This window comes from Bemisia tabaci, chromosome 5 (assembly GCF_918797505.1).
Source record: "Bemisia tabaci chromosome 5, PGI_BMITA_v3".
In the NCBI taxonomy this organism is placed as follows: domain Eukaryota; kingdom Metazoa; phylum Arthropoda; class Insecta; order Hemiptera; family Aleyrodidae; genus Bemisia; species Bemisia tabaci.
In genome coordinates, this window is record NC_092797.1 from 37,107,255 (window position 1) to 37,121,379 (window position 14,125).

Sequence of the window (14,125 nt, forward strand, 5' to 3'; positions counted from 1 at the left end):
CTTTGGATAGTTTCCTTGGGCTGCGGAAAGCCTATTTTTCAGCTAGAACTTCTTATGTTCCTTTTGTCCGACATTCTGCAGAATCCGTGCCTGTGACTGGATCATAATTACACTTCTATGGTCTGATTACTTCCATGCGGGCCCGCGCCCGTGTGATAAAACAAAAAGAGAGCCCGATTAAAAACGTATCAAACTAGGGCTAGGGCTAGGCATTCGCGCCAGATTTCCAACCTTGGACCAGCCTTGTTCGTAAACTGTCGGTAAATCACTAGGCGAATTTTTGCAATCGACTATGGTAGAATTATATCAAACGGCGTGAACCTAAAACGAGATTCTCTTTGAAGGAAGTTTTGATTCTTCTCATTGGTATCAGCTTCCCTCATAATGATAAGGGGAGGAATGGGAAGAGAAATTTCCTCATTTATTCATCATTTTATATAGATGATCAAATAATGAGTTTAGCGTCCCAGAGGTATCGTGTTTCCGGCTGAATTTGTCGGAAATTGAAATCAAACTCCGAGCAAACTCACCATACTTTTTTTTTCTTCTTCTTTTTTTTGGAAAAATTAACTATACCTATATTCCCGCATTTGACTCAAAAACATTTGAATAAAATTACTGCGGGTATGATATTGTGACTGTACCCGAAAAACGTTTTGCTGAGCTCAATTACATTATTTTTTCACTCATTTTTCAGAATTTCGAACCAGTTCCATACCCACCAAAAGACTACGGAAAATTCTACTCTGGGGATTCCTACATTGTCCTGAATGTAAGTGTGATTTATTCAATTATTGCTCCTTTGCTGCTCCTCTTTTTCATGTTTGTTTCTTTTACTACGTAAAATTCTGCATGCACGTATTCTGGCGCATCATTGACGTTTTCGTATCAAATTCACACAAAAATTGTGCGTTCACGCACCCATCCAAGCAACACTAATCGTGATCAGGGCCGGATTTTCCTACTTGCCGCCCATGGGCCGCCTGTATTTTGCCGCCCCCTTCTCATTCGTTTTCAAACATCAATAAAAACCATCAAGTGAACGTGCCAGCGGGGGAGGGGTGCATAAGACGCGTTTACTCGTGTTGATCACATTTTTTGGAAAAGCCCTGTCAACTCTACTAGTAAAAGGTCACGGAACTTTGCGCGAAAGTCAAGTTTCGTAAACCTATCTCTAATGGACAAGGCCTTCCATTCATAAGAAATGAACGAAAAAATTATGAAAGAACGAACATAAATGTGGTTTAACGATTCTAACTTCTGCCGCCGCGCCGCGCAGACCGCACCGTGTTTGGCGCAATGCGTGAAGTATTCGTGTAGTCTTGTAGGCGCTAATATGTGTTACATGCCGACTGACGCGCCGAGGGCTTTTCCTTTTCATCTCAAGTCCTCGTCATCATTTCTCCCTAATTCGCGCCGTTCCAGGCCAAATTGTGTGTTTGGTTTCTCTCTTAACTCGACTAGTTAAAGGTGCTGTCTCTTGTATCACTGAAAGACGACAAAATTAGAAATTACTATACTCTCAGGAAATGATAGATTTTGTAGCCTTTTCGCGTTTGTAATTATTTTTTCTAAATCCGATTTTTTTTATAACGTAAATCTAAAAAAATTGCAAAATTTGCCGCCCCGTAGATTTGCCGTCATGGGCCGCGGCCCATGTGGCCACCCCCTTAATCCGGCCCTGATCGTGATTATCTCAGTAAAGTTTAAATCTGTGATTTTGAATACATCAAAGTATACTTATTGTGAATTTGATTTTATTTGAACGATGTCAAAAGTAACCTACAATTACGTGTGTGTTTGTGTCTAAGAGTGTCGGCCACCACTTTGCTTTCGGGACAGTAGTATAGGTCGTCATTTTCCTTGACCGGGGGTGGCTACCGCCACTCTTGATCCAGTTCTGAAAAACCGCTTGTTAATTAATTGATTTGATAAAAAATTCCATCATGAATCTTTTAAGTTTTGTTGGTCCGTCTCTTTAATGTTTAAAACGTAGGTACACATTTATTACATTTTAAATTTGGTGGAAACCTATTTTAACTTTAAATACTCTCAAGGCCAACATTTTCCACCCATTTAAGACTGAAGGGACGTCTGTAACTTGCATTTGAGAATGAATCTTTTAGAGAAAATTGATTTCCTACATTTTTCCCAGACGTATCACAACGCAGCAGGCTCAGATTTTCTTCGACTGAGCTGTAACCATTATTGCATTAGATCCAATGTTCTCTTTCTTTTTCAGACCAAAGAGGACACATCATCAAAAGGCAAATTCACTTGGGACATCCATTACTGGCTTGGTAACCAAACTTCACAGGTAATAATATCGACGTATAATCAATGTAGTTTTTTAATCGATGTGAAGAGGAGTTGCATTGAAATAAATATCATTCATTAACAATGTGTTGATCAGTTTATTGAGCAAACTCGGTGGGAAAGTTATGTGATACAGCGAAAGTTTTTGTTGATTTTCATATTAATTTCAGACAGTTGCAGAAATATACCGCCTCATCGGTGTTTTTTTAAAATAAATAATAATTATGTAAAGTGCGAAATTCCAGTTATTGCATAAACTTAATCAGCTCTTTACCTACTAACGCAGGTTATCAAGAAATAGTGAGCCATTCAGCCAAAAACGGGATTTGTGGTGAGAGAAGTGCGGGCCGTCGTTGTATCTGTACGTGAACAAGGAATCCCGAAACTCCTTCATTTTGTTGTGTATGCAACGCAGACGTCTCTAGAGCACAAATCGTTGCATCAAGGCGTTTCTACTTGCGTCGCACTGTTCTAAGCGCTGATAGATTTTTTTTCTAAAACTAAAACGCTCCTTGCGCTTACAACCGTCTCATTATTGCACCCTAAGTGTTTTTTCGGTGCATTCTTTACAAAAAAGTATTAAATTCTCTGAATTTTTAATCAGGATGAGTCCGGGGCTGCCGCCATCTTGTCCGTCGAGCTGGATGACTACCTCGGAGGAGGTCCTGTGCAGCATCGGGAGGTGCAAGAACACGAAACTCAACTTTTCTTATCATACTTCAAATCAGGTCAGTATTCAAAAATGAGCACTAACGTAATAGGGATTATCCTTAATTTTGAGTACAAATTAATACACGCTGAAAACTATCCATTGTGAAAAACTGATGGACCCTCTTTCGACTAATTTAGTTGATCGATGCAAATTAGTGTACCTAATGATACTGACCTTTTTTTTGTAATGCTGAATAATTTCCCAATGACCTCATTTTCAGACTAATCAACTTAAATAACAGCTTTATGGTCACAATCTTGATTTATGTTCTGTACCGGAATCTTAGTCTTCATCAATCACAACTGCAGAAAAAAACTAAATACAAACGCAGTTTTTAAGTTTTGTTCCACGATGAAGTTACAAATAATTTTAGAGGCTATCGATGATCACTCTAGCCCTCTGATTAGCTATTGGTATGAGGTTTTTAGGTCACGAATGATTCCTTAGATCGCTTTACAACAAGAGCCCTGTAGACATAGGATAAAAAATGTAACGTCCTGTTCGATGGATTACTTAGCTAATGATTAGAGTTGTCACTTACCCAGATTCCCCATTTTACCCATTTTCAGGTGTTAGGTACTTACCAGGAGGAGTTGCTTCCGGTTTCAAACACGCTGAAACCAATGCCGCCGGAGAGAAGAAATTATATCAAGTCAAAGGAAAGCGAAACATCAGAATCCGCCAAGTACGTGTCTGACGACTCCATCAACTTATTTTGTTATGCTTTTGTCACATGACACACAAAAATACACAAGATTCAAGATAGTCGGCTTTCGAAGGACAATGTTATGGCAATGACCTCATAGATTAGCAATTAATTGATTCTGTCTAAGTGTTAGATTCCTCTATCCAATATTGAACGAAAATATCGCCGATCGAAAACGCGATTGGTGACGTCATCTATCACGTTGGTGCATTACATTGTTTGATCCACTTTGTCCTTATCAGTCAGTGATGATTTGTGCGTAAACACAAGTAACTGTATCTGTACGTCCTTCTTCCTCTTCCCCTCTTCTTCTTCTCCTCTTCCTTCCTCCTCCTCCTCCTCCTCCTCCTCCTCCTCCTCCTCCTCCTCCTCCTCCTCCTCCTCCTCTTCCTCCTTCTCCTCCTCCTCCTCCTCCTCCTCCTCCTCCTCCTTCCTTTTTTTATAATATTAAAGAAGCATGCTCATTTCCCACAATAAGTTCAGCCTCAAGCTAGTCAAGTTTCAGGCTAAAAATTGTCTGGAAAACGTGTCAACTTGACCGGGATCGAGATTTCTTAAAAATTGAAAGGAGTGAGTGATCTCATCGTATTCATGCCATGTGTTACTTTTTCCTCTTTCAACGTCATCTAACGCGTACTAATACGTCAAATTGTGTCAATTGTCGCAGAGTAGCGTCAGACTAAATGACATGATTACCCGCCGATTTTACTGCAGAATCACGGTGTTTTCATCTTGTTTGGATAACAATGCATTGTGAGAGGACGGAGTTTTCCTCTAACGCTGGAGTCACTGTGCCATTTAACGCTTCGAGACGAATAGCATTTCTCCTACACACACGCACTTGCCGTACGTGCAAAAATCTCTAAATTTTCTCGCTTTGTGAAACGTGAACGCCGCATAATTTCCCGTAAAACAGGCAACAGTGTCACGCACAAAGCGGCGCGAATCGAATTAGAACCGCCACATGCCGCGCTGAACGTTGGTTCTCCCACTCGGTGAGATATTTCGGTACATCCATTTTGAGTTTTGCGGTTTCATGAACTCTATTTTCAATTTATGGCCCATAAATCGGGTATTGTTTCTTGAAAATGTTTATTAGATTAGTGCCGTAAATTCAGTAGCCACCGTCTTTGAACCCCCCTCCTCCCTCTCTTTCCTGAAAATAACAAAAATAATATTCCGTGGCATAATATTGAAAGGACTACTCGTGCCGCAATTTGTAAATACACATACGGCCATTTACGTGGAAACAGACTTTGGTGCGCAAAAGTAAGTTTTTCAGGCGAATTTTATTACGTTGCGGTTCGATAAAACCAGGACCTCTTAGGTCACTCTGGCTGTCCTAGGGGCTCCTGCTGATCTCTCCATTCACCCCATGGGTTCCAATCAGGGATCCCCATGAAATCCCTACGGGGACCCATCGGAATCTCATGGGCCTATATGGGATTGTTTTGACAGGGTGTGCGATAATTTTGACGATCGACTTCATCAACCACTCATATTCTTGTGTGGTGTTATTGAACTACATAATAATAAGTTTTCCACGATTCTCGGTTGATCTACCGGTTTGGCAATCCATCCAAAATATTGACCTCGGATTCGAATGTTGATTTCTGACCCCCGAAATTTCACCGAAAAATAAGTGAAGTTGATTTAACATCCTGGATGTTAAAGAAGTGTGCGAGAACTTATAAAATACTAAATTAACTGCCGTAGCAGTTAGTTTTACATCTCGGCATTACTGAAGTAACTTCTGTGGCGGGAAATGCAGCATTTTGTAAGTTCTCGCACTCTTTTTATACATCCAAAATGTTAAATCAACTTCACCTTTTTTTCGGTGTTTAGATATGGCATCATTGTGAAAAAATCTGAATGGGTATATAGAGGAGTTTCCCTACATTTAAATCTCGCGCTGAACGCTTTCAAAATGCATTGTTTTAAAGTAGTTTTTGCCTATCTTGATTTTTGTCCCTCTCTTTTCTGCAGGTGAACTTGGGCTTGGCCTCAATGAACAAAGGAGACTGTTTCATTCTGGACGCAGGAACCGAGATCTACGTTTTCGTCGGAGCTAAGGCTAAGAGAACAGAGCGCCTTAAGGCCATCAGTGCTGCCAACCAAATCAGAGACCAGGATCATGCTGGCAGAAGCAAAGTTGTAATTGTGGGTAGGTGCTCTTTTGTCTATCCAACTGGTGAACCTGAACATGTCCTATCTGTAGAAGGAATTAATGACCCAGCTTTGTTAAAACACCTATAAATAAATGTATAAACAACAACAACAATTTCTGCATATCGTTTTACTCCATTCACAGCAATGACTTTTGGTTTACACATACCACGACGCATCGTGGTGCCTTAGTATAAGTAAGCGTCTAAAACATTAGTTCATGTTTCAAATGATAAAAAAAAACTACGAGAAACGCCAGCTACTAGTGGTAAAGGACTCTCTATGAAGACAGACGTATCATCTTTCGGAATGCGTCCAATTGCAAAAAACACGTTAAAATGATGGAAAGATCCCTCTATGTTCCTGCATTCCACATTTATGATATGACCCCCGAAAAGGCTGACCTCACGTCAACCTTTTAACGATTGGCTTTTTGACATTTCTGCATGGAGGATTGAAAGGTTGGTATGAGCCAATTTTTGAGGAACAAAAATTTATAGTACAATGAGTGTGAAAATTGCATGTCGGAAGGCATCAAATAAATTAAACACCAAAGAACGAGTAACACATCTTAACGAATTATATGCACTTCTGTTATTAGATGACTCTGCCACAGCTGATGAGGTAAAGAAATTCTTCCAAGTCCTTGGAGGAGGTTCCCTAAATGAGCTACCCGATGAAAACTACGGAGGAGATGACCAAGAATTTGAGAACAAACAAGACGTAAGTTTTCTCTTCTATAGAAAAAGCGTATTAAATTTTGCACTCCTGATTCAAAATTGCCGCGAAAACGCTTATCTTCTTTCAAGTTGCATTCCTAGTATTATTGAAAAACATGTTTTTGTTTTGTTCAACGGTACATAGGTTGTCAATAACGTACCGTGAAATTAAAAAACAAGCCCAGTATAGGAAGGTGGGTCAAAAATGCCGAGGAAGAGCGTAACCTGACTTATGAACGCCCCGTGAGATGTTGCTCTGATTCGGGAGAAAAGTTAAAGAACGAGGTCCGATCACGTCTCTCCTATTCTCGGATTTGATGCTCACGTCCTTAAAGCACCATTACAAATAAGACAAAAGTAAACAAACCTGATATGGAAATAGAGCGAGGGAAAGGACGCGTATTGACAACGGCGCAGAGATACAACTATTCGTACTTGATGGATGTCCGTGTTGCGTCTACAAAATTGAAGGCGCGATGGCGCGAGGCGTGAACTCGCAATGAGTTTTAGGAGAAAAGTTTAGAAACAAGGCCTAAATACTGCCGTGCTAAGGAAGAACGCCGTATGAGCCTTCAGATGTTGCCAAGTTTCTTCCAACAAAAACCGATTTTACTGAGAAAATTGTGAACGTTATTTTCCAAAATTTTCAGACAATTTTGTACGCAATTTTGTACAATTTTGTTCCGTCAGGGAATCTCCATGCTTCCCAGTTAACTTCAAATCTAAGAGCAATTGTTGAACATATTTAAATCGGGTGAAAAGAGTAAGCTATTATTGCTATTCTATAAAGTATGCTCTTAAATATAGATAATATGACCCTCATATGATTGAATTAATTAATAATATTCATTGTTGCTTTTCCGCAGGCAACAGTCACTCTTTACAAGATCTCGGACTCTACTGGAAAAGTCGTTTCAGAAAAGATCAGCGAAAAACCACTCACCCAGAAAATGCTGAACTCAGATGTAAGCACACCATCCCACACAAGGGAGTTACAGTCTTAGAAATAATGCAATCTCATTTTCCAAACATTTCACTAACCATGTCAATGCACTGTATTCTTCATTTACGTATTAGTCATGCGGCATGCTTGTAAAAGCAGCCCGTGTAAAATCGGTTAGTCTCTGGTTTTAGCGCACCGGTAACGTCTGCATTAAAATAATCTGTTTAAAAAAACTGAATTTTTGAACCGACTCGAATGTTTTTCGGAAATTATTCGATGGAAGTTCCTTTTGATGTAAATAGATATCTGTCGGTGCTTGAGCGGCTCTAGCAATCTCTAAATGAATCGAATCTTAAGTAACTTAAAACTATTCACGTATCTTATACAAAAAATCTAAGTACCTAAACTACAAGGAAAATCATAATTTAAGGATTCAAAAATTCACAAGATGAAACTGCTCTCAGTCAATCGTAGCGATTTTATTTTACCTGACCCTTATCGGAATTACTGCCACAGAATCTTATTTTTAGAGCCGTATTGTTAAATTGACCGCGTTAAACAGAAAGGAACCAAGCAACATCGGCTATTGCCAAATTTAACTAGGCAATTACATTTTTTACGAGAGAACGTTTGTGTGGATTTCTTCGAAAATGTTGAGGAATTTGCTTCGTACTATAGAGAAAATCCACTGAAATTTACAGAAAAATCCACACAACCGTTTTCATGTAAAAAATTAAATTGCCGAATTAAATTTGGTAATAGCTGATGTGGCTTGGTTCCTTTCTGTTTAACGCAGTCCAGATATAGCTTTGACGTCAGGTTAACATGTAATTTAAATATTAAGTTCACCAGGACAGGTATCGCTGTCGTTCTGATCTAAATCTTTTCTTTTTCAAATTTTCAGGACTCTTTCATCCTTGACACTGTGACATCGGGTATCTTCGTATGGGTTGGCAAACGCTCCACAACTCAAGAAAAAGTCGATGCCTTGAAAAAAGCTCAAGTCTTTTTGTCCTCTAACAACTACCCAGCATGGACCTCCGTAAGTGTTCCCCGTCCGATTCATTTTCATTTTTTGGATCAGTGACAACAAGAAAATTGAGAACTGAGACTAACAGAAGGACGTGTGAACGCGTTGATAGCAACTCCTAACGTCTAAATGCAACTATTCCCACTCTCCGGTTGACTTTGTTGCATACACGAAAAACTGAAAGGCGCGAAGAGGCGGCAATTTTCCTTACACAAGCAATCGTATCCTTCTTTGATTTCCTCCTTACCATAACTTCATATTTGTAGCTTCGTAATTATTCCTCTCAGAAAACAAGAGGCTTTGGCCAACTCCCACCAAGCTCCAGTGGCGTGGCGTGAACGATCGATTATCGATATCTCGCCATTTGAAGCTATGGTAAAGAATCGATTACTAAGGTGTTCGCTGCGAACACCCTGATAATCGATCTTTTTTCATAGGTTTGAGCGGCGTATCAATCGATATATCGCAAAGTACGCTACGCTACTGCCAAGCTCCAGCTATAGACCTTTTCATAGAAAATAGACGAAGTTACAGATGCGAACCTTTCGAGAAGCGGTTTTCAATGGATAAGTTGCAATTTTCATCGCGTTAAAATAAGATCGAAATCATCGATAGAAATGCGAGTTTTTCATCTTTGATATCGCCAAAAATTGGCAGCGGTGAGTTGCGATTTTACCGCTGTACATCACAATGTTCGATTCCGATAAGGTTTCAATACATTTTTTTCAATGACATATCGATAAAACCGATACTTATTGCAATTCCTGCTCAGGCTATGATATGAAATGTTTTCTCTTCAAAATAGTGCACTTCTCGATGTGAAAATCTACGAATATACAATGGCGTAGCAAGAAAATTTTCCCGAGGACCTACTTGGGGCCTGATGTGGGCCTATCGTCAAAAATTAATCTTGAGAGGAACCCAAACACGTAAAAGTAAGACACAAAAGCCGATGGTAAGACTCATGAGAATTGCAAAATAATACATTTTTGGAGGGATACTTTTAGATTAAGTGAGAGGTCGTCTTCATTTTCTGTTTCTTAAGTATTATTTTTCATAATTTTGTTCAACGCATAATTCGAGCCCCTTTTTTCGACAGATTACAAGGGTAATTGAGGGTGGTGAACCATCAGTCTTCAAAAACTACTTCAGTGACTGGAGAGATGCAGCCTTATTAGGAGGATTGAACAAAGGAGGTAAGATTTCGTCTACATCATACTTGTGTTTCGTGAATTCCTACCTAAATTTTCGGAAGTAGTAGGATTTTTTAGGACACTTTTATCTGTATTAAAATAAAAAATGAACGAGTGAAATGTTTGCGTGAAATGCTGTGTCTAGCATTAATCCCTATTGGCATTCCTGTAAGCAAACGGTCGAAATTTTTGTTCTGATCATCAAGTTGTATTTACTTTCGAATGTGCATCCTTTGTTTGAATTTCACAATTTGCACCTCAAGTAGGTACAGTCAATCTGAATGGATTTAACTGCGGGAATGACAAGTATCATTAAATTTTTCCGACAGAATTCGGCTCGGATTTGGACGTGTTTGTGCTAAAAGGAACTATGTGCATAGTGTTTGCGTGTAACTTAGTTTCTTTCAGGATTAATACGTCCCATTTAAAAACATGCTAAGCTATTAGTTTGACAGTTGTGCCAAACCATGTCTAATTTTTCAGGCTTAGTGCTGAAAAGTCAACAAAAAGGACACTCAGAGGTCGTACGGAGGGGCTCCGAAAGTATAAGTAAGTTTTCAACCGTCTCCGGAAGGCGATGCATTCATTTTTTTAAAACCTATAAAACTCATACTTATTATGATTTACATCAATTGCAACTATTGTTTTTTTTTTTTTTTTATTCTTAAACCAGGTAACAGCCCTAGCCCAAGCCCAACTACGAGAACCAGAACTGGCAGAGACGTCAGGCACATTGAGCCCAGGTTATACTGGTTGTCAATTGAAAATAAGTTGAACATCTCAAACGTACCTGCTTACTCTCAAGAGGTAAATGTATTTTATGAGCTGTAATTGACCTTACATGGCCGGATTTACCTATTTGCCGCCCATGGGCCGCCTGTGTTTTGCCGCCCTCTTCTCATTAATTTTGAAACATCAATGAAAACCATCAAGTGAATGTGCCGGAGGGAGAAGGGTGCATAAGACGCATTCACTCGTGTTGGACACATTTTTTGCGTAAGCCCTGTCAACACTACTGGCAAAAGTTCACGGAACTTCGTGCGAAAGTTCAGTTCCGTAAACCTATCTCTGTGGGGATAAGGCCTTTCATTTGTAAGAAATGAACTAAAAAATTAAGAAAGAACAAACGTGAATGTGGTTTGAAAATTTTAAATGCCGCTGCCGTGCCGCGCTGACCACACTGTATTTGGCGCAATGCGTGAAGTATTCATGTAGTCTTGTAGGCACTGTGCGTTTCACGCCGGCCGCGCCGACCGCTGTTGACCGTCCTGCGTTTGACGCAATGCGTGAAGTATTCATGCAGTCTCGTAGGCGCTAATATGTGTTACATGCCGACCGCCGCGCCGAGGGCTTCTCCTTTTTGGGCGCCGCTCCAGGCCAAATTACGTGTTTGGTTTCTCACTTAACTCAACTAATTAAAAGTGCGCAGTCTTTTGTATCACCGAAATACGACAAAATTAGAAATTAATGAACTCTCAGGAAATGAGAGATTTTTTCACCTTTTCTTGTTTGTAATTTTATTCTGAATCCGATTTATTTGTACCTGCATTTAAAAAAATTGCAAAATTGCCGCCCCCTAATTTTGCCGCCACGGGCCGCGGCCCATGTGACCGCCCCCGTACTCCGCCAGCCCTGTGATCTTTCACTTTTTACAAGTAGTTGGTCACTCACAAATACCGATTTGTGGTGCAATTAAGAAATTACCGCTTTAAAATATTTATTTGAAAGTGTTAATTGACGGAAAAATCACTTCTATTTCACAGAGTTCGTATTTCTATTGGATCGCACTTTAACCCAAAGTAGAGGTTCATAGATAGTAAGAAGCTTTTACTGCAATATCGAAGATGAAAGACTGGTGACGCCAATAAACTCCTCGTCCCGAAGATTTAAGAAATTTAAAACGGTTTATAGAAAAAATTGAGCTAGCTGATAAAAAATTGAAGATAAAACGACAGGAAAATGTGTAGCCAAAAGAATTACGGCGAATCTATCTTGATTATTCTGCGAGGGCAATTCTAGGACAACGAATCATGAAAACATTTGAAATGTAAAATTTACAGTCTTGGCTATCAAGACCCCGACGGTAAACGTCAATTTGAAGAAGAGGGTCCGATAAATAGGGTAAATATTTTAAAGAACAGTAGCTCCCAAACAGCACAGTGCAACAAAAATATTGAAATAATTTTGCAATTTTTCTTTATTAAACAAAACTATTTTTACATGAGTTGGTCATTAAATGCAGATTCTAAACGATTAATGAAACGAGTTTCATGTGTGAGAGAGTTTGGCTATTCGCAATACAAAAAATGCAACTTATTTTTATTTCATTGCAATTTTCAATCAGAGGGATCCCTTCAAACCATGAATAGACAACATATAAACAACACTCCGGCACCACAAAAATGATTTCACATTGTAATTGCAATCTGTGCTACTTGAGAGTTTAATTGTCAGTCCTTCGCAGTCATCAGAGTTCTTGTGTATAATCTAGATTTTCAGTGCCATCCAGTCTTTATATGAAACTTTTTCACTTGCCCTAATTTTTAGTTTTATGTTCCTGAATTTTCCAGGATCTCATCGATGATGATGTCATGATCTTAGACACAGATCAAATCGTATACATTTGGATCGGCACGGACGCCTCCGCGAGGGAGGAGCAAGTCGTTCAAAACCACACAAAGGTATTTTTGAACTTTCCAACACATGAAACATAATCGACCGTCAGTTATTTCACGAGTCTTTGTGGAGGAGGCAAAATCATGAGTCTGCCCTCGTCCTCTAGACATATTTTGGTCTGGACCTTGACGTGCGAACATTTGTTCGCTGTTCGGAGAAACGTTAGTTTTGGCATACATGCTGTTTAAGTCAGCATTGTGTAAACATGTTGGAAAATGCATCGCGAGTCTCGCAAACATAGCCATTAACAACGTCATGAGAATAATACAAATAGGGTATAAACCCAACAATTCGGTTGCCCTAAATTATAGGTTCTTGTTTTGGTTCTTGAAGCTTGAAAATTAGCAAAAACAAGAATATCGTATCTGCCAAATGCCAAGTTTTCACGTCCGCCCTTCGAAAAATACGGTGTCTTACGTCATCGACCGCAGCACTGCAACATTGTTCCGCCAACCCTGGATCTCCGGAAAGCAGAAGAAGTTATATGGTGTACTACAGAAGCGTCCCTGATAGCGCTTTAACGCTCATTAACCGTTTGAGTCTGTTGGAAGTTTGATGATGGTTCTTAAACTCGGTTAGGGTAACATCTATTCCCTAGTTTACGGTTGCAGCAGTTTTCATGTTACCTCGGAAGTCAAGCTGCATATCCAGTGGCGTGGCGTGCATTGCGATATATTGATTGTTATGCAATTTAAACCTATGGAAAAGGATCGATGAATTTAACGTTTGTTCGAAGCGAACACCTTAATGATCGATTCTTTACCATAGGTTTAAATTACATAACAATTGATACATCGCAATTTTTACGCCACGCCACTTTGCATATCGACGGCGAAACTTCAAAAATGCGCATCTCGTTTGCGGTGTTTCAAAATCTCCGCTGCTATTTTATTTTTTAAAAGGAGAGCAAACGGAAATCATGCCTTGAAATTTTCGCAGAACTTCTTTACCGAGAGAGGAAAAATCACCGGAGTTTTAAAGAAATGGGTTTAGTAGTTATCGATGGTGAAAATGAAATATGACAGGAAGTTTGAACGCCACAGCAAACTGAGATACGTGTTTCTGCATTTTCCTCATTGATATCTGCCGGACTTCAAGGCATTAAGCTACGCGATCGCACTTTATTGCAGAGTATCTCCTGAGGTTGGCAAGAAAACAAAAAAGACGATTAAGCAAAGGTATGCGAGACGTCAAATAAGTGCTGATATATCGATTGGTTGTAGCAACGAAATTATCAGTCAATGCTACTGGTATATTCGCTTATGATATGAGTTCATCTCAAGGTGGATCTTCAACACGTTGGAGAACGAATCGATCGATAGTATTGATCGACTGATAATTTCTGGATCATAGGACATTCCTTAAGAATTCCCAAACGTCACATCACGCTGTTGTATTTATTACGTCGAGTATTTTCATACCAAGAAATGATTAAAATTAGCTTGAAAAGTACGTCTCGAGTGAATATCGCTATCAGTTGCCTTCCGATTTGCGATTTTCACGTAAGGCAGTTTTTCGGAGTTATTTCAAGAAGTTTCTTAACAAAATTGTCCATGCGAATACTTGACTCACAACAGCATGATGTGCAGCGGAAATTCTTGAAAAATGGCAACTTTGTTTTTCCTCCATTCAAATGTATGGAAAACAATCGATTCTTGATGAGA

At 39.5% G+C, this 14,125-nt stretch overlaps 1 protein-coding gene across 2 annotated transcripts in view; it reads left to right on the forward strand.

Annotated features, from left to right (window-relative positions):
* Window positions 1–14,125, forward strand: part of LOC109040820 (actin depolymerising venom protein gelsolin 1) — a 43,118-nt gene that overhangs the window by 21,276 nt on the left and 7,717 nt on the right. For both annotated transcript variants that reach the window (XM_019056899.2, XM_019056901.2), the window contains exons 3-13: window positions 698–772; window positions 2,243–2,317; window positions 2,921–3,044; window positions 3,598–3,713; window positions 5,721–5,898; window positions 6,502–6,623; window positions 7,486–7,584; window positions 8,467–8,604; window positions 9,692–9,788; window positions 10,459–10,592; window positions 12,356–12,466. In XM_019056899.2, coding sequence (XP_018912444.2) covers window positions 698–772; window positions 2,243–2,317; window positions 2,921–3,044; window positions 3,598–3,713; window positions 5,721–5,898; window positions 6,502–6,623; window positions 7,486–7,584; window positions 8,467–8,604; window positions 9,692–9,788; window positions 10,459–10,592; window positions 12,356–12,466 — 1,269 coding nt within the window. The remainder of the gene's footprint in view (window positions 1–697; window positions 773–2,242; window positions 2,318–2,920; window positions 3,045–3,597; window positions 3,714–5,720; window positions 5,899–6,501; window positions 6,624–7,485; window positions 7,585–8,466; window positions 8,605–9,691; window positions 9,789–10,458; window positions 10,593–12,355; window positions 12,467–14,125) is intronic.